This window comes from Myxocyprinus asiaticus, chromosome 35, assembly GCF_019703515.2.
Source record: "Myxocyprinus asiaticus isolate MX2 ecotype Aquarium Trade chromosome 35, UBuf_Myxa_2, whole genome shotgun sequence".
NCBI lineage: Eukaryota > Metazoa > Chordata > Actinopteri > Cypriniformes > Catostomidae > Myxocyprinus > Myxocyprinus asiaticus.
In genome coordinates this window covers 31,823,500-31,850,496 of record NC_059378.1, presented here as the reverse complement: position 1 = coordinate 31,850,496, position 26,997 = coordinate 31,823,500, and the positions used below count along the sequence as shown (strand labels likewise).

The window sequence follows — 26,997 nt, the reverse complement described above, 5'->3', positions numbered from 1 at the left end:
TGACTCCAGCCAGGTCTCCTAAGCAACCAAATTGGCCCGATTGCTAGGGAGGGTAGAGTCACATGGGGTAACCTCCTCGTGGTCACGATTAGGGTTTCTCGCTCTCAATGGGGCGCGTGGCAAGTTGTGCGTGGATCGCGGAGAGTAGTATGAACCTAAACATGGTGCGAGTCTCCGCAGTGTCATGCACAGTGAGCCATGTGATAAGATGCACGAACTGACTGCCTCAGAAGCGGAGACAACTGAGAATTGTCCTCCGCCACCGGGATTGAGTAACCGCGCCACCACAAGGACCAACTAAATAGTTGGTATTGGGCATTCCAAATTGGGAGAAAAGGGGATACATTTTTTTTTTTAAAGATTATTACCAGAATAAGAACAGTAACACTTCAGACACCCGTTAACTGTTTTCAACTTTCTCTTCTCTATCCTCCGCCACCTCCTCAGACTACTTTTCTGACTGCTGATGACTTTGCCACTTTTTTTTTACTGAAAAACCAGCACTCACACACATCATCAACACATCACTTAAAACTGGAAACTTTCACAACACATTTAAGCAGGCTTGAGTAACCCCCCTAACAGCACATAACCCTACAGTAGTCGATAACTACAGACCAGTCTCTCTCCTACCTTTCCAAGCTAAAACTCTTAAGAGGGTTGTATTCAACCAGTTGACTGCTTTTCTTTCACAGAACAACCTACTCGACAGACATCAGTCTGGCTTCAAAAAAGGACACTCGACGGAGACTGCCCTCTTGTCAGTAGCTGAAACCCAGTTACTGGCGAGAGGTAACTCCAAATCATCTGTCCTCATCCTCCTTGACTTGTCTACTGCTTTTGACACAGTGAACTACCAGATTCTCCTATCTACTCTCTCTGACCTGGGCATCAAAGGAACTGCGCTTGGATGATTTGAGTCATACTTCACAGGAAGATCCTTCAAGGTCACTGAGGAGGAGAGGAGTCGAAGTCAAACCAGCTGACCACTGGTGTTCCAAAGGGATCAGTGTTTGTTGACCACAACCTCACTATTCATCTTGGCTTAACTACACTAATGCCAACCAGGACAGCTAGGAACCTGGGAGTGGTGGTGGATGAAAAACTTCACTGACCACATCTTATCAACCACCAGGTCTTGCAGGTTTGTGCTTTAGAGCATCAGGAATATCAGACCTTTCCTGTCTGAATATGCTGCACAGTTCCTGGTCCAAGCTCTGATCATTTCAAGACTGGACAACTGTAATGCTCTGCTGGCCGGCCTCCTAGCTAGCACAATTAAGCCAATGCAGATGGTCCAGAATGCAACAGCGTGTCTGGTCTTCAATCAGCCAAAGAGGGCTTACATTACTTCACTCTTTATTTCACTCCACTAGTTACCTGTAGCTGCCCATATCAAATTCAAGGATTTGTCTCTGACCTTCAGGACAGCCTATGGAACAGCACCCTCTTACTTCAATTCACTCCTCCAGGTCTATGTCCCAACTCGCTCTCTGGTGTCAATTAACGAGCGCCACCTTGTGGTCCCGTCGCATAAAGGCACTACGTTTATTTCACGGTCATTCACTTTCTCTGTTCTTCTGTGGCGGAATGAGCTTCCAACCTCCACACGATCTGCTGAAACCATCTTAACATTCAAGACCCAACTGAAAACACTTCTGTTCCAAGAGCACTTAACCAATCCACACTGAATGCATAGGCCTGTCACGATAACTACTTTTGTTGGACGATATATTGTCCCAAAAATAATTGCGATAAACAATATTATTGTCATTTTAAGATAATTTTATGCCACTGATATAATGACAATATAATAGCATAATAATGCAAGAATGCCCTTTCAAAGAGCAATGAACTATTAATTATTAAGAATATTCAGACATTGGAATCGGAATGTCAAAAAAAAAAAAAGTAAAGTCAGGAAGGCCCCTCTTCATCTCCAACTGCGGTTTTTGTTCCCAGCTCAGAAAACTGGATGGAATGGTTATGTTTTAGATTAGCTTAGCTTTTAGATTACAGGGCTCTACATTAAAGGAATAGTTCACCCAAAAATGAAAATTTGCTGATAATTTACTCACCCTCAGGCCTTCCAAAATGTATCAGAGTTTCTTTCTCCATCAAAACAGAATTTAAGATTTTTTGCGACATAAAGTTCTTCTGAACCCAAACGATTTATTATTTTTAGAAACAAAACAACACTTGTATACTTTTTAACTACAAATGTTTGCTTCCGTACATCTCTGTGATGCACGCTCATGAGAGGGATTACGTAAGCTCGTTGGTAAGGTCACGCGTCACGTGGAGGAGGCAGGAAGCGTGTCATTGTTTACAAGAGAAGGAGCGCTGTACAAAAGTTTAATTGTCTTTGCTGTAGATTTGTATTTGTACAAGTGTATTGTTCAAAATGGAGGTTTGTGTATTCTGGATGCTTCAATCTTCAGAAACCCCAAAGAAAATGCACACCAGGAAAAATATAAACTTTTCATTGATTGCCTATACATGATCATTAGCAATTGAAGCTCTGGCTTATCGCGCTGAACCTGGATATCAGTACACCCCTACATTCTCTGAAATATTGGAGGGTGTGCAGTGAACATTTTACCCCTGAGGATTTCAGACCATCGAAAGAAACAAAGGGTCGATATCTGAATTCATCAGCTGTGTCTGTGCTGTTTTTCCAGCGAACTCAGGTATGTGTGAATACTTTGTCATTGTCACGCCTCCCTCAGCGCTCCGCTCCACATCACCCGATTTCTAATTCACCGCACCTGCACTCAATTCATTCTCTCATCACTGCCTACATAAATAACTCACCTTTACGCCACTTCACTGTCAAGTCTCACACAAAGGACTCACAGTGTTTATTTACCTGTCTGATTTTTTTCTTGATCTTCGTCGATATCTGTTTAGTGCTTACCCTGTTGTTTCACCTGTTACCACTTCTTCAGTTTGTGAAGCTTCTCTTCTGTGCGATATCACCTGTACCATTGATCTCACTGTGTAAATCCTGTGAATCTCAGTAAACGCTCTCGCACTTGGTTTCACTATCTACAACTTGTGTGGCTTGAATTCATATTGCCTATATATTTTTGCTAAAGAAAAAGCACAAGTAGATAATGCAACGGCATTGCTCCGAAATAAAGGATGGTTATTTACTGCAGTAATGTTTTTTTTTTATTATTATTTTGAAATTATTTTATTAAAAGAAAAAATATTGTTTTGGACTGTTTTGGTTTGTGAACGGCACTTGGTCTGTGCAAGTTTCTCTTGTAAAAAAAAAAAAAATTGGGTGAACTATTCCTTTAACCCTCTGGGGTCGACGGACGCGCAGGCGCGTCCTGCTGGATTTTTTCCGCATAACAGCGGAAACAACTTAAAATACTCCGTCACTTTTGGGCATACAGAGAAGTGTAAGACATCATTAGAAACTATAAAGGGTCTACTTTTATTTGTGTACACTCACAATAACAACAAAACCTTGTGCTTTTGTAAAATATAGAAAATAAACAGGGTGCGCTTTCAGCCGTCTCTGTCTCCGCGAGCATCTTTCTGAAACACATCACAAAAATGAAGTGAATCTCTGCGAATACTTAGACAAACATGAAACATATGTCTAAAGAAAGCTTAAAATGTCTACTTTTAAATTAAACTATTCAAATTTAAAACAAATATTCTCCTGCAATGTAATCTGTATGAAACAAAGTGATGTACAGTTTCTCCTGGCTCAGCTCATTATCCCTAATGAGATCACACCCACAAGCAGAGCGCGCTATTCATACGGTAATGTGCTGAGGCGATCTATGCAAATGGTAAACGCCCCCAACAATGCCTTAAAAGCATCAAGTTCATTCACTTTTCTGCCCGTTTGGAAGATGGCACGCTACACAGGTGAGGAATCTCCTGGATAGTGAGGAAGAGTTCACTTTTTCCTCAGAAGAAGAGCGGGAATCCGACGAGGAACGTTTGCATTTTGAAGAGCGTCTTGATCCAGCTGAGGATACAATTTCGGATGAGTAAGTCTTTACTTACATTAGTTGACATGCTATTTTATATAAACATGTACATATTTTTCTAGTTGGACTATTTCCAGACTTGCCAGCCAGTATTCAGATTACTGACATTTGAAATATGTCCTAATAGGCAAGTTTTAGTTACATTTAAATGTTGTTTCGGCTAAAGCAGGTATTTAAATTGCATACTGTATGATATCAATATGATATGTAATATGATATCAAAATAATATGAATGTTTAGATTATATTTTAACTAGTGTTTATGCTGCCTCATTATCCTCAACGAAGCTTGTGCTTGCAAATATCTGTTCGGGTGTAAATGTGTAAAATGTGCTGTAAATATGCCCATATTAGAAAATCAGCATATTAGAATGATTTCTGAAGATCATGTGACACTGAAGACTGCAGTAATGATGCTGAAAATTCAGCTTTGATCACAGGAATAAATTGCATTTTACAATATATTCAAATAGAAAAGTTATTTTAAATTGTAAAAACATTTCACAATTTCACTGTTTTTGCTGTATTTTGGATCAAATAAATGCAGCCTTGGTGAGCAGAAAAGACTTTTAAAAATATTAAAAAATCTTACTGATCTAAAACTTTTAAATGATAGTGTAGGTCTAAAGTCTTTATGTAAAGAAAATGTATAGTCAAATTACTTCTTAACTTAAACTTGATTTTGTGAATAAGCTACAAACATTCATTCTCTCTCAGGGGAGGGGTCTTTGTATCAGGTGTGAATCACATCAATAATCATGATCATCCACGCCTCCTCGCATATGGCCTTTCTAACACTAAAAGTGTCTTACAAAAGTTAAATGACTATATTGTTTTGTATGAATGAGTGATCAGGATGGTTTCACATCATTTTTGTAGCAAAAACTCTAGGCTACAAGATCCAGTTCTCAAAAGTCTTGTGAACAAATGTTTAGTATGTGTTATATGGCCTTATTTCAGTGACTTAATTTTTGTTTTTTCAAAAACCACGCATAAACGTTATTTTCTCAAAAATACAAACATGTACATACATGTTGCTCACATATTATTGTAGCCCCAGAGGGTTAAGCATTGTGATGTGCTTGTCCTTTGGACAAGTAAATTGGTCATTCACTTGTCAGAGTAAAAAATTTTACTTTTTATTGCTGTTGTGTTTTCTAAAATTAGCAGTAAAAATGGTTGTTTAATGTTAACAAAATGCATTAAAATTCTAACAAATCCTGAGAAAGTACCCTGTATTTTTAATACTGTATGTGGGTTGTTGACAAATAACATAACTGTGAACTTTTATCAAGATTGAAGATTTATCAACACGAAAATTAATCAACAACCCCACACCTTTACACTTAACATGTCCTCTCTAGAAACATGTCTTACATCCCTGAAAAAACAGAGACATTTGGCAAGTCCCAGCAGGATATCAAATGTCAGATGGAACAACCCACCAAAAAAAATCATAATATTCATGACATAAAAATTAATAGTATTTGTTAAAATTACTCTTACCTCAGCAAATAATTTTTTTAAATAATAAAATATAAAAAAATAAATGTAATCAGGTGTAAGGAAAATATGATACTACTTTTTACTTGGTGGCTGTACGACCTGACATTTTAGTTATTAAATAAAAAAATTGGATGTGTTTAAAATGTTTGGTATGTTCAAAACGACATGAAACAAACATAAATACAGTATAGTATTACAGTTCTAAGATTTATTTTTTTTAGATTATGTAGATTTTCCATTTTCGTTACGGAGAACCTTATTTTTGACTGACCCATGTATTTTAAAGACCGATAATATATTTTCTTGCAACGTTGACAGCTTTGTTGTTTATAAATAGGTGCTATAGTTTTATCGCTTTTCTCTCTTAACACAGGTTCAATGACATTCACATGTCAGAAAAAATGCATCCACTTTGTACACCAACTTCAAACAGCGTTGCTGCACGAGAGAGAGAGAGGGAGAAGGACAAGCAAAAGCGGATTTCCTGTATTCACGTAGATTCTGGAATTAATACAAAGACAATACTCAGAATCCTGCGCAGAATTTCAGACACTGTCGATTATTTTCAACAGCAGGATATGTATTTTTTTTTTAAATAAGTAATACAGGCATATGCTAAATCACAAATAAACCCAGTATTATTTATCATTATTAAGGTTTCAATCAGGCAACTTGTCCGGTCAGGCAAGTAAAATTCACTTTAACTTGCCCTTGCAAAAATCCACTTGTCCCGGACAGGCGTTAATGTCGAGCCCAGAGCTGTATTGCCACTTTTCGTCGTCACTCTTTTTAAACAAAGTCAACATACCGGCTTGTTCACGTTAATGGGCTCTCCTCTCTCACTCGACTTAAAGCCAAAATGTTCCCAAACCGGAGCTCTGGAATGTTTGGACATTTAGACTTATTCTTCCAAACTTTCTGGCTAGAATTATGCAGTCATCGGGAAGAACACCTATTAGCCTCGAGTAACATGTAATCTTCACCTGCCGCTGTCCGGACAAGAGCACAGACGCAGCGTGACAGGCTAAAATGTTGGTGACATTCATTCTTATGTAAACAAACACTCATGTAAACACAATGGGCAACATCGAGGTCATATATCGTACGATAAGTTGATAACGTAATTACCGTGACAGGCTTATAAATGCACTTAATATTTAAAAAAATTTTATTTATTTTTTAAAATCTTGTCTGTCTCTTTCTTCTACACTAGCTTCTATACTACTCCAACCACTTTGAAAACTTGGCAGCGCAATACTGCAGATATTGTTGACTTTTGTAATCTGCTAAATGACTAAATGTAAATATAAGTGTAATACAAATAAACAGTCTGTGAGTAAAACAATATGCCTGTTGTATTCTATTTATTCATTAATGAAAGTGTCTGTCTATGGATATTTCTGATATTTGCAACACTCTTTGCTACAGTATGCACTATGCTGTTCAAGGACTAAATGTTTTTACTATGAGTGTGATAAGACATCATTTTGTGGGCATGTGAGGAGTTGTGTTTGACACTGTGCACTTTCTACACTGTGAAAGATACGCCACCACATACATACACACTCAAATACATACATATACTCACAGTGACGTCACTGCATAACACACAGGTGTCAAACTCAAACTCACTTCATTTTATGAAGCTTAGCTTAGTTCTGAAACGTAGGATGGCAGGGGATCGGAGCGTCTCACTGACCAATCAGTTAGTGCTTACCTTGTGAATATTAATGAGCCTTCCCCTGTCATCTTAACTGTATGTTTTGGAGCGCATTTTGCTCGCTACAAAAGTGGAATGAAACGGTGCTACTAGACCATTTATCAACATGGCTCAGCGGATAGAGCAGCGCGAGCGCAGAGCAGGTGCATTAATTTACAGAACGCGCAAATTATTATCAACATTGCTATAAGTTACCGCAGCAAATAACAACGCAGAATGGAAAGAGGTCCGCGAGCACAGGACAGAAGCATTTACTCGTGGACTGGTCTTAACGGCACAGCAAAGACTATTTTAAATGCGCTTGTGAACCAGTGAGATGCGTGGCGGGATTTGCGATGGTTTTATTTCTGGTTATCATGGTCTAATTACAAATATCATTGTTAAAACAATGAATATAATGGTACATATTCATAATTATTATGGACCAAGCTATCAGCTTTCCATCTGTGTAAAATTTGCTCTCTTGTAATGCTTTGATTGTAGGAAAATGTAAGTGGTTTTCTTTGCCTTCAAAAAAGGGATGACTGTAGTTTAATCAGTAGGAGCCAGATTAAAGGAATCTGTAATGGAGACACAACTTAGTCACTCGGTCAGAATATTTCAATTAAGCCCTATAAAATGTTCATTAGATGTTAATTTTTTCCACAGATGCTACTATAGTTAATATCATAATTTACATCTGGCATCCCAACCTCAAAATCAATGCTTTACTGTCAAAATATGCAGTATTATTGGTAATAACATGGATGCTACCAAAACAGGTGTTGGTGCCACATTTTGATCAGGCCCTTTGAGGGCACAGATAATGCTGATGTGGCCCAGGCTGAAACTGACTTTGACACCCCCCTTTTTTAAGCTATTCCTCCATGGACGAGCATTAACATTGGTCCAGCGTTGCAGGCTCATTGATGGGTGCGCAACAGCACCGCTGCTGAAAAAAAATCCTAGGGAAAACACTGAATAATGTTATGATGGGACAGAATATTTAAACTGGTTGCATAGCATAAAGAACTTTGTAAAGACAAAATACTCTGAATAGGCAACTTTAAAACACTACCTTTGTCTCTATGACTGATGTTTTCATCTGTTTGTGTTTTGGTGTGCGTGTATTTAAGCGGCCAACATCAATTATGTCTAAATTATGTATATAAGCCGATTCGGACTGTAAGTCATAGCACCTTTCAGATGATGAAAAAAAAAAAACAAGTATATTCCAGAAAATACGGTATATACTCACATGTAGGCCTTAATATGCATTACATATTAATAAACACAATAAGTGAAACTTTTGAAGACTTTGTCTTCTTGTTAAAGACAGTCATCTTGAAAATGAATATTTAAAACTACATTTATGTCTTCAAGAATGGTAAAAAAAAGATGAATTTGCCCAATTTTGCTGGATTTGACAAGAATTGCTGTATTAAGTCTAAGTATTAATGAAAAGCATATTAACACAATTCACATTATACGACAAAGGTTGCAGGCCAGTAATTTACTAATATATTGATCCATAGATGCCAGTGGACAACAAAGCAGCTATACATGCAGATAGCACACATTCAGTCATGCCACAACATTTGGAAGGTAATGCTTTTGGCTCTTCTTTTTTTTTTTTTGGTGGGGGGGAGAAGGCATACATATCAAATGTTTCACAGACTCAAAGCCAGCTACTAGCCATCTAACAGCTGGATTGGACAGCCATACAGTTAAAGCAAATGTTCAAAACCGTCAATGTATTAACACAATATCAATATGGACATTTGTATTTTTTATTTCTGCATCACACCAATTTGGGATGTCCAGAGTGAAGAATGCAGAATTATGGCACATTTGAAGGCAAGGCATTATCGTCAAGTTGAAAAGTTACATTCCCAAGTTTATTCCACAACTTTCTGAAATACTTGATTCTGATTGGTCAATCTTGGCATTCAGTGATCAAATATTTCTGAATAGTGACCACACATCTGGGCTCAAACTTATTTGACCAGTCATTCTGATATTGCATATAATATTTCATGACTATTTCATGTTCGGCGCCAAGACCATTATCGGAATGAACGAATGTATGATTCCCATAAAAGAGTGACATCTCCCTGTGGAAATCCAACAAGCCGCGTTACCCGCTGCTGGCAAATGTGGCAAAAAAATATTTGCGCAACAAGCACCGCATCTGAAACGACACAGAATGAAGTGACCCTTTATTTTTTTATTGCACTTTATTTTTTCAGTTTCATTTTGTTAAAATAATAAAGTTTGAAATCAAGCTGCCTCGTATTATTGTGTAGGCCATTGAGCAGCGAAAATTACACCATAGCAACACTGAGTGTCCAACTAACACCGTTATAACCTGTTTTGAATGCAGACATGCACTAGTATGAAAATTATGACATTGTGGCAAGTCTACTCTACAGACTGTTGTGTGTGAAAATCCCAGGAGATCAGCAGTTACAGAAATACTCAAAGCAGCTTGTCTGGCACCAACAATCATGCCACAGTCGAAATCACTGAGATCACATTTATTCCCCATTCTGATGGATGATGTGAACTCTAACTGTAGCTCCTGACCTGTATTTGCTTAATTTTATGCATTGCATGCTTCCGCACGATTGGCAGATTAGAAAATCACATGAATAAGTAGGTGTACAGGTGTTCCTAATAAAGCAAAAGTGTATATATCCCAGGAGATCAGCAGTAACAGAACTAATAAAACCAGCCTGTCTGGCACCAACAATCATGCCATGGTCGAAATCACTGAGATCACATTTATTCCCCATTCTGATGGATGATGTGAACTCTTACCTGTAGCTCCTGACCCGTATTTGCTTAATTTTATGCACTGCACTGCTTCCACATGATTGGCTGATTAGAAAATCACATGAATAAGTAGGTGTACAGGTGTTCCAGATAAGTGTATATGTCCTTGGTAAAAGATGGTAATTTGTTGCCACCTACTGGCATATAAATGTAATCAACAGAAATGTTCATTAAATGTATCGGTAAACAACTCTCAACAAATCTTTTTTAAGAACGCATCCAAAAGACTTGAGACAATGGGATGAATCAAAATCCCCACCAAAAACTCTCTGCAGTGCTCTCAAACTCTGATTTGGAACGCCACAAACACAGACAAGCGGAGTGATGCCATCAGTGAAGTTTCTCATTTATTAAATATCAGCAGTCTTGCTTGAAAACCTTTATTGTCAATAGCTTTACAATTATAACTAAGTATTTTTTTAATTTACAGTGGTTTCTTGCAGCTGGGCCACAATCAGATTTGAGGACCAGAACTGTTGTATAATGTAATTTTATCATGCTCTGCCATAAATCAATCTGTGGGGGTGTTCTTGTATTGTTTTAGTGTACTGCATACAGCTGGTTTAGATACAAAATATTGGTAATATTTTACATTGTTCTTTAAAAGTTATGTTTAGTCAAATATGAGAAATGTGGTTAAGCTAATAGCTTCGCTATTTGTCACTGTTTAATACAATAATAATAATAACCATATGAAACTGTGTAAAGAATTAATACAACATAAGAAAAGCTACATCTTTACATTAGGGTGATTACATTTGACCTTTACTCATTTTTCTATACTACTATCCTCTTTATGTGTCATTGTTTTTTATGACATTCAACAAATGTGGTGATGCACTTCTGCAATATTTATCATTTTCTTCTTTTGCAGTGGACAGATGTGTTAATCCCTCAAAATACATAAACTGGCAGCCAAAAGTTTGGAATAATGTACAGATTTCGCTGTTTCGGAAGGAAATTGGTACTTTAATTCACCAAAGTGGCATTTAACTGATCACAGAGTATAGTCAGGACATTACTGATGTAAAAACAGCACCATCACTATTTGAAAAAGTCATTTTTGATCAAATCTAGACAGGCCCCATTTCTAGCAGCCATCATTCCAACACCTTATCCTTGAGTAATCATGCTAAATTGCTAATTTGGTACTAGAAAATCACTTGCCATTATATCAAACACAGTGGAAAGCTATTTGCTTCGTTAAATAGGCCCTATTTTACCTTTCCTTTAGTGTGTAACATAGCTCTTTGTGCATGTAAAAGGTCTGCAAAGTTACAAAGCAAAGTCCACGCAAAAGGAAGATATTCTCTCCCACAGACAACACTGCTCAAGAACTACACGAAATGGCTGGATTGTAGTCCAGCCATTTCTTCCGTAAAGTATCTACGTCACTATGTAACACATTTGCATAATGCCCACCTAAGGGCTACTCTGGCCCGCCCTCAAACAAACGTACTTATAGCAGAGGCCAGGATGTGTTGTCGCCATGTCGCGAAGACGCTGCTTTCTTCATTGCAAAAGCAAAACCTCTTTGTTTGGACTTCCAAAGGCAGACGAATTTAAGTATCAGTGGTTAAAATTTATTTCTACCACTATTCCTCAGCAGTACAACCACAACCAATGCCGGATTTTCAAGTCGATTACTCCTGAAAGATCGTGCAGTTCCCATTTTGTTGGGACAATCTGGCGCTTCAGGATCACAACCTGTAAGTATGCTTGATTATTTGTGGATTTATCTGCTACCAAATGTGGAGTTTTGTGTTGTAGCTACGGTGTACACCCAGTGCACACCTGTAGGCCTCTGCTAACCTGCTAGCTAATGTTATTGTGTTGAAATAGTATTGCTAATCAGCTGCGGGCCCAATTTTACCTACAACTGTGTAGAATTATGCAGATTGTTTGTCGTTCTTACTATCATGAATAGTGATGGAGTGTGGAGATAGATTTATTTTTTACAAATGGTAATTTTACATCTGCAATCCACGGGTTTACTATTCAGCTGAGGGCCGGCTTATACCTAAAACTGTGAAACAAAATTGTCGATCTCAAGAGTCTTATATAATTATCTAATTACAAGCTGTAATGTTACGGCCGCTATCAGTAGTCCACGGCTAACTTGCTCACTAACTCTTTAATACACCCAGTAATGTCCAACCGGGAGTAAGCCCATGTTCTTCGTTCATATCTTGTGCGAAAAAAGTTCAGCTACACCCATTCCAGCAAAAGATGACTAACTTAGATGTACTACGTGTCTTTTACTTGAAGCTTTGTTAGGTTCACAATAATCAACAGTGTACTTGTAAGAAAGCTACTAAATTAAAACTTACCACTGTGAAACATCCTGTTCAAGTCGTGCTTGCAAAGGTGGTTTGGGTCGATCAGCTTGTTCTTCCAAACTTTCATTATTTCATTCATTATCGGACTTGGGCTAGAGCTGGTACGGCAAAAACTGACGCCACTGTTACCATAGTTACAGTAGTGTTTACAGCTGCTCAGTGAGACTCGGGGCATTTCATTTCTGTCACACGCTCTACGTTGACCAATCACAACAGACTAGGCCAGCTGACCAATCAGAGCAGACTGGGCTTTTCAGAAAGGGGGTCTTTAAAGAGACAGGAGGTAAATCAGAGCGTTTCAGCCAGAGTATGAAGAGAGGGTAAAAGCAAATGTACCGTATGAGAAAAATAATGTGTTTTTTGAACATTAAAGCATGTAAACCTATTCTAGCAGACCCCCAAATAAAATTATGAACCTGTAAATTTGCATAATATGGGCTCTTTAAATGAAGCTTAACATTGCTTTTGTGTTTGCTTTTGAGTTGCCATAGTATGCAATAGGCTGGCATATCTTAAGGTCAATATTAGGTCAAAAATGGCAAAAAAAAAAGAAAAAGCTTTCTCTCGAAACTCGTCAGTCAATCATTGTTTTGAGGAATGAAGGCTATACAATGCTTGAAATTGCCAAAAAAAAAAAAAAAAAAGAGGAGATTTCATATAAAGGTGTACACTACAGTCTTCAAAGACAAAGGACAACTGGCTTTAACAAGGACAGAAAGAGATGTGAAAGGCCAGATGTACAACTAAACAAGAGGATAAGTACATCAGAGTCTCTAGTTTGAGAAACAGACACCTCACATGTCCTCCGCTGACAGCTTCATTGAATTCTACCCGCTCAACACCGGTTTCAAGTACAACAGTAAAGAGAAGACTCAGGGGTGCAGGCCTTATGGGAAGAGTCGCAAAGAAAAAGCCACTTTTGAAACAGAAAATCAAAGAGAAAACGTTAGAAAAGGCAAAGAAACAGACATTGGACAACAGATAATTGCAAAAGAGTGTTACGGATCTTCACCCCATTGAGCTTTTGTGAATTCAGCTAGACTGTAAGGAGCATGAGAAGTGCCCGACAAAACAGCCACAGCTATGGCAAGTGCTTACAGGTAGTGTGGGGTGAAATGTCACCTGAGTATCTTGACAAACTGACAGTTAGAATGCAAAGGATCTGCAAAGCTGTCATTGCTGCACGTGGATGATTTTTTGATGAGAACTCTTTGAAGTAGTTTAAGAAGTTCTGAACATTTTTTTTTTATTTTTTTTTATTTTTTATTGTACTAGTAATTTTTCACGTTATTAATGTCCTGTCTATACATTGTGATCAGCTGAATGCCACTTTGGTGAATAAAAGTACCAATTTCTCTCCATAAGAGCAAAATCTGTACATTATTCCAAACTTTTGGCTGCCCGTGTAATTTGGGGGTGTGGGGCCTTGGGAATGAATAGTCTTGTTCTGAAGTCAAAAAGAAACACAGTTTAATGATCAACAGAAATGCATGAGGGGTGAAAAACATGAGAAAGTCATAGCAGGTGTCCCAGATGTATATTTTCAGTTGATTTATTTGTTATATTGCAAGCGTTTTTGTTGTTTTTAAATCTTTTTTAAGTGTCTAAGCTTAAAGGAACCCTTTCAAGTAATTTTAATTAGTGGTCAATCGATATATCGTCAAGGCCAATAAATCGGTCAATATTTAGAATTTTTTAAATTATCACAGACGATACATATTCCTGTTTGTGCGATTTGTTTTTTAAGGCGCGAGGGGGCAGAGATTCACCTGCTTACATGTGAAGGAGCATCTGAGACATGTAAATGACCAATCACAGTTCGTGTTGTTGTCACATGCCATCGTGTTTCTAGAATAACAGAACGGTATGCAACACAGTCTCATTTAAACCGCAAATCAGAGCCGCAATAGACATTGATGTTTAAAGTATGCAGTTCCCTGTAACTTTTAACTGTCTTGTCTAATGATAAAAAGGCAAATATCAATAAAAATTAATATCATATACCATCTGCAAATATGTGGATACCTCGTTTAAACAGATGTAATTCACGGACCTCACAAAACTTGAGCATATCCAGTATCCTGTGGAGCGCTCATATTTCATCCTCTTAAGCATGTATTCTATCAGCCTCTCAGCAGTTCCCTGTAACTTTTTACTTTCTTATCTAATGATAAAAAGGCAAATGTCATACTTCTATCATATGCCGTTTGCAAATATGAGGATATCTTGTTTAAACAGATGTAATTCACGAACCTCATGAAAATCCAGCATTTTCTTCCCATCGAGCGCTCATCTAATATCTTCCTCTGAAGCACGTATTCTATCAGTCTGGATCAAAACTTCAGGAACAGGATCAAAAGTTCTTCTGATTCACAAATCATGACAGTCAGTCCATGACAATCCAAGAAAGTTATCCAGGCCATTTAAATCAGAGATTCTATTATTTACTTAGATAACAACATCTGAGCTTTTACCACTGGAGAGAGTGTAATGGTCAACTAGCGTGTTATGACAGTAAATCACCGTTTGCGGATACCATACAAATGAATGGGGAGAGCCGTAAACTGACACCTACCTGTCGCAAATTTGTCTGTGAATTCTCTTATAAAACAGCAATTTTATTGTAGTAAACTCCACGCATAGTTAATTTCATAAGGATTGTTTAGTTTAAAACATGTTGAAGACTGGCATACAGGAGGTCAATTCATTAAGTGATGAGCTGTTTCCTCACAAAAGCAGTTTATTCAGCACACTAAAGCATCACCTCAATACATATCCATTAAAAAAAACAGCCACTTGTCTCCTCGCCAGTGTACCGCCCATAGAATGCTTATGGGACCGCCGTGTTATGCTATTTTATTTTAAGCTTGAAGGCTCCCCTATGTAGAAGGGTTCTGTTTAAACAGTCAGGAGATTGCTGCTTGCGCTGGATCATTATGAGTGTGTGAGTGCAACTTCAAAGTAAAAGCGCAAGTAAATGTCATATTCACTAATATGTAAAATTAGTTTGATTCAGTATTTTATGAGAAAATGCTAATGCACACATGTTATCCATGGTTGCTGGAGTACTGTGTTTGCTTCTTGCTAACATATTAACAATTTCTTCATGTGCAAATAAATGATAAAGTTTGATGACTAAACAGAAATCAGAAGAAACTGCTATCTACCATTTAAAATACAGTACAATCTTTAAGATTCTTTTTTCTTTTCTTTTTTTTATTACAAAGTTTTGTGTGAAATTGAGTAAATATAGTGCTAAATAAGGGGGGGGGGGTTATTTTATTTTTTAGCAATTTTATGTACATGTTATTGACTACATTAAATTGTGCTATATATCAGCATTATATCAGCCACCCTGCTCTCTGGATATCGGCATCGGCAATTAAAAAACCCATATCGGTCGACCACTAATTTTACTTAGCATAAAATAGCATAATACGGCGGTCCCATAGGCATTCTATGGGTGTTACACTGGCAAGGAGACAAGAGGCCATAGAAAAGCGTGGAGGTAGACAATTTTACCAAACAATTTAGCTTCAGAAAAGGTGATTATAGGTGAAAGTTGAGTAGTTTGCATCCCACCGCAATAACACCTAATAACATCAGCTTTAATTCAAGAGTGCATAGAAGCTCAGCAAGTAAAGATGCTGACTACCACACCTGGAGACGCAAGTTCGAATCCAGGGCATGCTGAGTGACGCCAGTCAGGCTTCCTAAGCAACCAATTGGCCCAGTTGCTAGGGTGGGTAGGGTCACGTTGGGTTAACCTCCTCGTGGTCGCTACAATGTGGTTCTTGCTCTCGGTGGGGCGTGTGGTGAGTTGTGCGTGGATGCCGCGGAGAATAGCGTGAGCCTCCACACGTGCTAGGTCTCCGCGGTAAAGCGCTCAAGCCATGTGATATGATGCGTGGATTGCAACTAAAATTCATCCTCCGCCACCCGGATTGAGCCGAGTCACAATGCCACCACGAGGTCTTAGAGCGCATTGGGAATTGGGCATTCCAAATTGGGGAGAAAAGGGGAGAAAATAAAAATAAATAAATAAATAAAAGAGTGCATAGAAGAGATGCAGATAAGATATCAGGAATATGAAGGTGTCCATCAGAAATGAATTGCTGATAAAATAATAGAAACGAAATGTTCATTTGAGAAAAGCTGGCGTGATAATTACTGTTCTACTGGTTTGTCAACAACAACAATCACTGATATGAGAAATCAACTTTCTCTAATCTCATGGGATTTATATTTAAAAGGGTTATGACAAGAGGAATCAAACGGTCCTTTGATCTTTTGACATATAAGATGTCATTGTACTACAAAACATACTGTAAGTTTCAGAACTGAAAACTTCCTCCTTAATAAAAAAAAAGAGCATTATTTAAACCAGTGATTCTCAAAGTGTGGGGTGCGCCCTGTAGGGGGGGATCGGAGGTATTGCAAGGGGGACGCGGAAGACTGACCCATCCTCAAATCTCGTTCACTTTCACACATTCAACAAAAATAGTGAAAAAAAAAAAAAAAAAAAAAACACATAAGAACCGATGTACGCAATTTATTTTCCTCTGCCTTTAAACTTTAGCCTGGCACCACAGTGCATCCTGCGCACGCAGCTCTTGTTAGCCCAAAGCATTGATGTCAGGTGCGCTCATGTAAATAAGGTTATTCTTGCGTGCGCGCCAGTTTCAGATGAGTGACGAGGTGGATTAACTCTTAAATTTCTGACAAGAATTGAGATCTAAGGCACGAGTGTTATGGACAATTTTAAGGTGCTTTAATATGTGCTTCTGGAGCTTGGACAGCCACAAACACGATCCTCTCATCCCTCAATCTTGTGTTTCATGGATGAAAAACGTAATACTGATTTTGAACGATGAGGGTGAGTAAATGATGGCGGAAAGGTCCGTTTTTTTAAAAGTTTATCAGTATCATTAATCAGGTGTTAATTATTATCCAGAGGTCCTGACCACTACCAAAACAGCACGTAGACGGCGCTGTCACGTGATACTTATTACTTTTTTCAGCACTGGCCAGGATGTGACAATCACAGTCAATTATTATTACTGGATGAAGATTTGAAAAAAAACTTTTATAGAGACTGCTGAAGCTTAATTCCATTCATAGGTATGAATCCTTGCGATTATCAATTTGTATTAAAAAACAACTAGAGTAAAACTGTCTCCAATGAGATATAAAACTTTCCGGTAGTTAAATGCGGATGCATGGAGGATTCAGTTTTCTGAGCGGCCAAGCTCAGAATTTTCGATTCAATTATTTGGGGGGGGGGGGGGGGGGGGGGCGCAAACTTTTTTTGTTTGTTTGTTTCAAAGGGGGGCGTGACCCAAAAAATTGAGAACCATTGATTTAAACCAAGCTGCAAAAACGGCTCGTTTAGAATTTGTGTAATTTTGAGTAAAGGGGACAAGGACCAAATACATATGCATATGACTGCCTCTTCAGCAAGACATCAATGCCTATTTTTCGTCATTGCACCCTTGTTCCACCCACTGGGGCTCAGAGTCAGTCACACAGGTGAAGAAGGGAGAGATGGGCCTGTCATGTGAGATTCATCCAAAGTGAACTTACACAGTACACCTTCATGTGCCTTTCTGGATTTAAATGTTTTTCTACACAAACGTGCACAGCTTTGACCGTTATCATACATCTTGCACTGCTTTTAAAAGACACGATGTCAAGTTATAACTCTAAAATAGATACCCCCATTGTGCTTCATTCAGCTGCGCTGTCATGCTGTTGTGCTGTTTGGAAGGCATATTGGACCGTTTTTGGACCAATCTGTGCTATTTTAATTTTTGGTCTTTTGTAAACATGCACTCGTTTGACATCTTTGATCATTTTGATACGTTTCAGGTCATGTGTGCCACGTTTTAAGAGCGGTACAAGCGCAACTTTTAAAAACGCATCTCATTCTGTTGCTGCCACTGACTGGGAGAAACACATGCAGTCCTGTGTGTAAACAAACACAGAAGATGTGAGATGTGAAGACCAGCGTCTCTGCTTTGGCCTGTTAAAGCACCCAACATCATGGACTGTATTGCAGTCACAGCATGATTCAAGCTTTACAAAGGAACTGTTATTGAAGGATGTGGCAGTTAAAAAACTACTGGACTGCAAATTTAAGTAAACCATTTTATTGATGAATATTTCATATTAATATTTTGTGGTGCTTCTTGAGTGAACAGTTTCATATATTCAGATGAAATGTGTTGGTTGTATGTTGTGTGTTAAATGTAGTGTGGAATTTGTTCATTTTCTTTGGATTGCGTTTCAAATATAGCTGTATTGGAAGGGCTGCAGATGTTAGCCAATCAGAACAGTGGGCATTTACATTGAAGTCTTAAAGGGCCAGGCAGCTGAAAATCGAGCGTTTCAGACAGAGGGAAACATATTAAATCATATTAAATATATGACTAAATTATGACTGTTTTGGTGCAAAAAAAAATAAAAAAATAAAAACTATACTAAAATTATAAGTGGACCTCAGGGAAGATACTAAAATTATTAAAAAAAACAAAAATTATATATATATATAGAGAGAGAGAGAGAGAGAGAGAGAGAGAGAGACATGACCCCTTTAAAGTAACTGTGATAATAGTCAGTATCATGTGATCATAGACAAATGGACTCTATGATGTGACTAATAAACACTCTCACAAACCTGACTGACAAACCTGACTGATTGACTGAACAGCACATATACAGTGAGATATCTTATAATATGAGAATGTTATGCCAGTTATGATAAATAATAGCCAAATGTTATATTATTATGATATGTGAAAATTATAATATAATAGTGCAATGATGTGCTAATAAAATGATATAATAATGTTGATCAGATTTACATTTAAAGAGTGGCTGTGATGAAACCCTGACAAAGATCAGAGATCTAACTCACTCAACAGCTCATATGTACTGTATGCTATTATTTTGACACATTATTATTATATGTGATTGGTTTATACATTATTGCGATATGTGGTGTGATTATTATTTTATTAGCGTAATTATATGAATACATATTTTTCTTACCTGTTGTGGCAGATTTCGCAGATGTTATGATTTGATAATTATTTGTATTGTTATATTACTGTAATGATGTGAATGTATCTTTCTCGTTGTGTTTGGCTCTATTTATTATTTGATCTCTAGACCGATTTCTTGCTGTTATTATTTTGATGTAATGTGAATGTAATATTTTATTGGTGTAATGATGTGATGAATGTGTTTCTCTTACCTGTTGTGTATGTCTTGAGCTCTTGTTGACGATGGAATTAATATAATGTTGATTATGTTATTCTATTTTATATTTTATTGACAGCAGTAATTCAGTGATGGCACGATCAGCACTACAGCGATTAACATCCGATTCAAACCCGATGAGCGCTCATCAAGCTCTTCAGTCATCGGTTGATCTTTCCCCTTTAAGCTGTTGACTAATGTCTCTCGTGTATCGCTGATTAATAATCAATTTTTAATCCATTGTCATCAGTTAGTGTCTGCTCATTGACCACTGCTTCGCTGGCACACAGCGGCATTCTGGGACTTCTTTGCTACGTCACTGCCGCGTCATCTTTATGCGCGTCAGCGTTGCGTCATGAGTCGTGACCCAAAGAAGAGCCCCTTTACTAAAGATCCTACAGGCTTTGCTTAAAATAGCATAACGCGGCGATCTCATAGACATTCTATGGGCGGTGCACTGGCAAGGAGACAAAATGGCGGTTTGTTTGTTTGGGATGTCTGAGGAGATGCTTCAGTGTGATGAATAAACTGATTTTGTAAAATGTGTTTTTTTTATGCCAATTTACATTTATGAATGAAAATCTTTCCATAAATTAGCAATAGATTTATAATATACCATACCTTATGTTCAGCACTACTGTCAAAATAAAATAAATGATCCCTTTTCCTTAAATGTATATCAATACCAGTATTCACCCTAAAAAAAAATAATAATAATAAAAATAAAAAAATACTCCAAATCAATCAGAACAGTTTTGTATAGATACAGTCAAAGAAAAGGTGTACAATGCTTTCAATTTCAATGTTACAAAAAACACATTTTAAACAACGTAAATGCTAAATCTTTTACATTTTGTGAATAATCTTAAATGAAACCTCACAAATTTTATTGGTGACACAATATTGTCTCGTAATTTTAACAGATTTTTCTTCCTAAAAATATTTTTAAATTGTGAATTCCAAAAACCTATGGCTGAAGGAATTATGAAATTTTGACAGATTTTTTAAAGATAGCTTTTATTACATTTCTGATCTGTAATGTGTACACCTAATTTAATGCTGAAATCAAAGTTTGCTCTTGAAACAATATGATTCTTTAAAAACAGCCGCAAGTGGCAGTCATCGGGGTCCAAGCACGTATGGCCAGGATATGGCCAAAATAATTACACTGGACACAATAGAGCCTGTGGACACAGCTGTTTTTGTGTAAAATTTCAGTTACACTTTACAATAAGGTTCCATTTATTAGCATAAGTTACCAACATTAGTTAACATGATCTATCAATGAATTTAATGAGCAATACTTTTACAGCTTTTCTTAATCTTAGTTAATTTGAATTTCATCATATACTAATAAATTTTTTAAATCAAAAGTTGCATTTGTTAACATTAGTTAATGCACTATGAACTAACATTAACAATTGACAACTGTATTTTTATTAACTAACATTAACAAAGATCAAATATAGCTGCAAGCAGCGATGACGAGCCCAAGCACCATGGGTCATTGTTTCTCATTAATTACCTAGACTATGGTGGGTGGACCTCGGACCCTCTAGGGGGGTCCGGGGGCATGCTCCCCCTGAAGATTTTTTTTTTTTTTTACATTTTAAAGTTATTAAGAGGCTAGATCTATGAAGATCTTTGTGCTCTTGTAAACAATTTTGTGCTCAAGTAGTAATTTAGTCATAAACACATTGCTTGTATAGAAATGAATGGTGATGACACAGCACAAAAGTCACACCCACAAAGCATAAAAAAGACGGAGTTTAATGCAGTACACAAGTGGTCAAAACACAAAATCCACTAGAGCATACATTTGAGCCAGGGCTCGACAACAAGCATTGTCATGTGCTTGTCCTCCGGACAAGTAAATTGGTCATTCCGAGTAAAAAAGTGACTAGTCCGGAGAGAAAAAAGGACATTTAAGTTACATACTGAAGTAACGTCAAAGTTTATGTTGGATATTTTTCTAAAATTATGACCGATAACCAACCTAATAGTGTACCTATGCAATCAACTCAATTCTCTGCGACAGAAATGCAAACTACACTGGGAAGGGGAGGAGGCTATTGTCATATGATAATTATTTTATGTTATGTATGGTAGTCAAATAAAGAGAAGTCTCCATCGCCATCATTTACAGCAGGGGTGCTCACACTTCTATGGAATGAGATCTACATTTTCATCATGTTATTGCAGCAAGATCTACCATGTACTATAAAGGATATACATTATCACAATACCAAAATTTCAGTAGTTGATAGTGAAAATTACCACAACAAATAATAACACTAACTAATATGTTAATTATGGAAGAATGGTTTCAAGTTCTTAAATAATTATTAAAGACTAGTAAACAAACCTTAATAAAATAACAATAAAAAACAGCAATGAATAGAAATAGATTAAAAATGATAGAACAAAAAATACAAATTAAGAAAATTCAGTGCTTTTTTTTACAGCTTTAAAAGTTTTTAACAGCAGTAGGCTATCAAGTTATCAAGTAAACATTCAGAATGAAATGCAAGATAAAACTACTACTGGTCTGCACTGTATGATTATAATACATTAATTATTTTTAAAGCTACTAAAGTTACCCAGTCAAGAGCAGTGAGTGTTTTCTCGTTTTCTTGTTATGGTTGTTTGATTATTATAATGACAAGCTAGACAGCAGCAGGTCTATTAGCTTACATTTATACTTACAAGTCCAACATTTTAACACAAATCCACTTTTTTCTCCACTGTTTACGTACACTTTAGACATCACTCTCTGTGTTTACATGAATATCTCACCAAGACGGGCATTTTGGCAAAATTTTGATAATTCGGAAGCGATCTAATAACAGCTGCGCCCTGTTTGATTGACAGGTGGTGTATATGTGTATGCTGAACATGCACATGTGTTCCGAAAATGCTCGAGCTAATGCACGCCTGAACAGCCAAATATATTTAAAAATTCCATTTCTAAAAGGTAGTAGCGGAGAGCGAGGACGGCCCACTTGATCGCTAGACACTCCTTCTCCATGGTGCTGTACTTGGTCTCACTCAGCGAGAGCTTATGACTAATGTACAGCACCGGTCGCTCCTCCCCCTCCACCTCCTGCGAGAACACTGCTCCCAGCCCTCTGTCAGATGCATCCTTCTGCAAAATAAAGGGGTGAGAGAAATTAGGAGCATGTAAAAGCGGCCCCCACAAAGTGCAGATTTTATTTTTAGGAAAGCCTGTTGGCATGACTCTGTCCACAGGACCGGATCTGGGGCCCCCTTTCTAGTAAGATCAGACAGCAGGCTAGTCAGCAGGCTGGCACAAACCTTCAGTAGTAGCTAGCCAGCCCCAAAAACTGTCTCATCTCCTTTTTGGTCTTGGGCCTCAGACAGGCCGCGATTGCTGCGGTTTTGTTAACCTGGGGACACACCTGCCCATGGCCCAAGTGGAACCACAGATACTAAACTTTCACCCGCACAATCGAGCACTTCTACTGGTTGGCCGTGAGCCCTGTCCATCGCAGCGACCTTAGGACAGCTCTCAGATTTTGCATGTACTGCCGCTAGTCATTACTATAGATAATAATATCATCTAAATATGCGGCGGCATTTGCTGTATGTGGTCTGTGAATTTTGTCCATGAGATGCTGAAATGTGGCCGGGACCCTGAACAAACGGAACGGAAGGGTCACAAACTGGTGTAAGCCGAAAGGTGTGGAAATTTTTTCTCGGGAGATTGGAGTTAAAGGGATCTGCTAATAACCCTTTGTTAAGTCCAGTGTCTAATAAAATTGAGCCGTGCCCAACCGTTCAAGCAATTCGTCAATCCGAGGCATTGGGTACGCGTCAAATTTGGACACCGCGTTCACTTTGCAATAGTCTACACACTCTTAGGTACCAGAATCACCGGGCTGAGAGAGGCGAGAACAAGTCAGAGAAGAACAGACACTTGGACATGTCTGTGAGCTGCGACGGTGAGAGGTGGTCTCCACATGGGACCGGGGTGAATGAATTTGGGGTCACACTTTATATTAGGTGGCCTTAACTACTATGAACTAAAATTAAAGTAATAACATTACAAGACTATGTATTTACTGTGTAACTACATGTTGTTCTGTAAAATATCCACATTTGCTGCTACTGAGGTTGAGGTACAAGTAGGTTTAGGAGTAAGGGTAGAGTTAGGGTTAGGGGTTAGAGTTAGGGTTAGGGGTTAGAGTTAGGGTTAGGGGTTAGAGTTAGGTTTTGGGGTAAGGGTTGGATTAGGGTTAGGGGTAAAGTGAACAGTATAACTACAAATGTAATTAAATGCAGGTACTTTAAATTTAATTACAATGCAACAACATGTATGTACATAATAAGTACATTGCATCAAATGGTTAAGTACATTAGTTAAGGCCACCTAATATAAAGTGTGTCCGAATTTGGTTTGAGAGTCACCTCCGTCCTGAGCTCCGCCCTCTAAGGCCACAGGGACCACGTCCCTCCATGATTTTAGGAGGTTGAGGTGGTAAACTTGACATGCTCAACCCCATCTGTTCGCTTAACCTCATAATCGAGATCTCCGACTCGCCGTGTGACCTCAAAGGGCCTTTGCCACTTAGCAATTAATTTAGAGCTTGAGGTGGGCAGTAATACAAGCACTTTATCTCTCAGTGCGAATTCCCGTAGTCGAGTGCCCCTGTCATACAGCCGGCTTTGATGTTCTTGAGCTTGGAGCAAATTCTCCTGTGTTAATCGACCCAAAGTGTGGAGTTTTGCTCTAAGATCAACAATATACTGAATCTAATTTTTACTGTTTGAAGGTCCCTCCTCCCAAGCTTCCTGTATGATGTCAAACACGCTGCGTGGCCGACGCCCATACAGCAGCTCGAATGGGGAAAACCCTGTGGAGGCTTGCGGGACCTCTCACCCTGCAAATAAAAGGGGTTCGAGCCACTTATCCCAAATCCTAGCGTCCTGGTACGAATTGATTTAATACCTAACAATTCGTATAATTCGTGTAGTGCTCGTATAGTTTGCGTAGTGCTCGTGACATAAAGTTAGTGCCTTGATCAGTGAGGATTTCTTTTGGAATCCCCACTTGAGAGATAATTCTGAAGAGTGCCTCCGCAACACTACGCGCTGAGATGATGCACAGGGGCACTGCTTCTGGAAATCGCGTTGCATAGTCCACCAGAACTAATACAAAGCGATGTCCGGATGTGGTCCGTTCTAATGGCCCAACGAGGTCTATGCCAGTTCTCTCGAAGGGGACCTTGATCAGAGGCAATGGTGCTTTTGGGATGGCCGGTGGTTTCACCAACTGACATTCACGGCACGCCGCACAGCACTTGCGAACATCCCCGTGAATGCCTGGACAAAAAAAAAAGGGCCATAATTCGGTTCAGCATTTTCTCGTAACCTAAATTGCCAGCCATTGGATTACAGTGAGCCACCTGGAAGAGGGTTTCCCGACGGCTCTTCGGTACTAATAACTGGGTTGTATTTTCTTTTGTTTTAGTGTCCTGCATCACTCGATACAATCAATCTTTAATAATCGAAAAATAAGGGTACGTGAGTGCGATGCCAGGCTGGAGCTGTTGACCATTGATGACTCTCACTTGGTCAAGCGCGTATTTGAGGGACTCGTCACGTGACTACTCTAGAGGGAAATCCCCCCCCAGCGAACCCCGAGGATGAGAATTCTCTCTCGTCATCTTGACGCGGAGCAGACATAGACGGCCCCGGCACCACCTCTCCAGCCATAGTATCGCACGTCACACACCGAGACAACTTTTTACATGACCCATCCACACATATTTCCCTTAATGAATTCTTAAAACCAGGCCAATTTGTTCCCAAAATCAGTGGATGGGTGAGATCGGAATTAACCGTGGCCTCAATGCCTTTGTCCCCTGAATAGTATCTCAACAGTAATCACCGGATATATGTGAATATCCCCATGCACACACCACACCCTCACCTGTTTATCCATGCCCAATGCCCCATCTTGCACCAAGCGTTGGTGAATAGAGGTTTGAGAACAGCCTGAATCCACCAAAGCTTGGTATGTATCCCCTTTTAGACTCACCGGTATACGATACGTCCCTGCCCGATCGGGGTGGCCTGTGAAGCGTCAGGGATCTGGACCAGTGTCGCCACCTCCATCGCCAAGCACTGATCCTGGAAGTACCAGGCTTCCCCGCAGCCCCAACAGACCGGCCCAGGCTTCCCTAACTCACTTGTGGGGGTGGTCCCTTCAACCTGGGGAGGAGAGCGGAGAGAGACAGGAGAAGTTGGGGACACAGACAAGGGGAAGGACCCCCTAGATCAGGGAAGGGGTTTGGGTGGGGTTCCTCCCCACCTCTGGGGAGCCGGAGCAGAATGGAAAGGGTTGGGTTGAGATGCAGTGGAGAGAGAGAGAAGGAAGAACTTCTGGTTCGCTGCCTCCCAGAAACGCCGCCATGTAGTCCTCGGCCAGCTGGACGACCTCCTCCAGTGATGCCAGGCGGTGGCACTGGACCCACTCTGCTATCCCTCGAGGAAGCTGGGAGGTGAACTGCTCCAGTGTCACCAGGTCGATGATCTCCAAGGCGCCGTGGGCTCCCTCAGCCAGCAACCATTTCTGGCAGGCATCCCGGAGCTGTTGTGCAAAAGCAAACAGTCGTGTTTCCCGAACTTCAAGGACCTGAAACACTGGTGGCTTTGTTTGGCACTATGGCCAACCCGTTGCACAATGGCCCTCTTCAGGTCTTTGTACTCGAGGAGGCTGGCGGCAGGAAGTTGCTGGGCTGCTAGCTGTGCTTCCCCGGAGAGTAGCAGTAACAGGCGGGCTGCGCACTGGTCGGGAGGCCACTTCCACACCTCAGCAGTCTTCTCAAGAGGTCGAGGTAGGCCTCGGGATCATTGCTTGGCCCCATTTTGATGAGGGTCACCGGCGATGTGGGCTCCAGGGTCACAGCTGCAGCCCCCTCTCGGTCCTTCAGGCTCCGGAATGCTTGTCGGTCCTCCGATTGAGTCTGGAGCAGGAGTTGGAAACACTGCTCCTGCTCCAGGCGTAACTCCATGAGGGCCTGGTGTTGTGTTTGCTGGATGCTGGCGAGGGACTTGATGACTTCGCCCAGTAGTGAAAACTCCATGACAACGTTGTCCTCCAATAAATCCCAGGTTTCAGTACCACTATAAAAGGTTTGTTGCCTGGGCAATGAAGGAGTCAGGAGGCAGCGAACTGTTAATGTGAGTATTTATATTACTCTTCAGCATTGTTCATAAAACTTAAACAAAAAAGGCACTCAGTGGCCAAGTAGTCACACACACACAAACGAGTAAAGGCTTCTTATCAAGCACACACAGGTACAGTCTCCCTATCTGGTCTC

General features: G+C 39.3%; 2 protein-coding genes across 10 annotated transcripts in view; both read right to left on the bottom strand.

Moving 5' to 3' along the window:
* Positions 1-19,967, bottom strand: part of arfgap1 (ADP-ribosylation factor GTPase activating protein 1) — a 78,671-nt gene extending 58,704 nt beyond the window's left edge. For all 8 annotated transcript variants that reach the window (XM_051672339.1, XM_051672341.1, XM_051672343.1 and 5 more), the window contains exon 1: positions 19,647-19,967. The gene's annotated coding sequence lies outside the window, so the exon portion shown is untranslated. The remainder of the gene's footprint in view (positions 1-19,646) is intronic.
* Positions 19,968-21,417: 1,450 nt separating this feature from the next.
* Positions 21,418-26,997, bottom strand: part of cdk4 (cyclin-dependent kinase 4) — an 80,529-nt gene continuing 74,949 nt past the window's right edge. For both annotated transcript variants that reach the window (XM_051672360.1, XM_051672361.1), the window contains exon 8: positions 21,418-22,796. In XM_051672360.1, the coding sequence (XP_051528320.1) occupies positions 22,575-22,796 (222 nt within the window). In that variant the 3' untranslated portion in view covers positions 21,418-22,574. The remainder of the gene's footprint in view (positions 22,797-26,997) is intronic.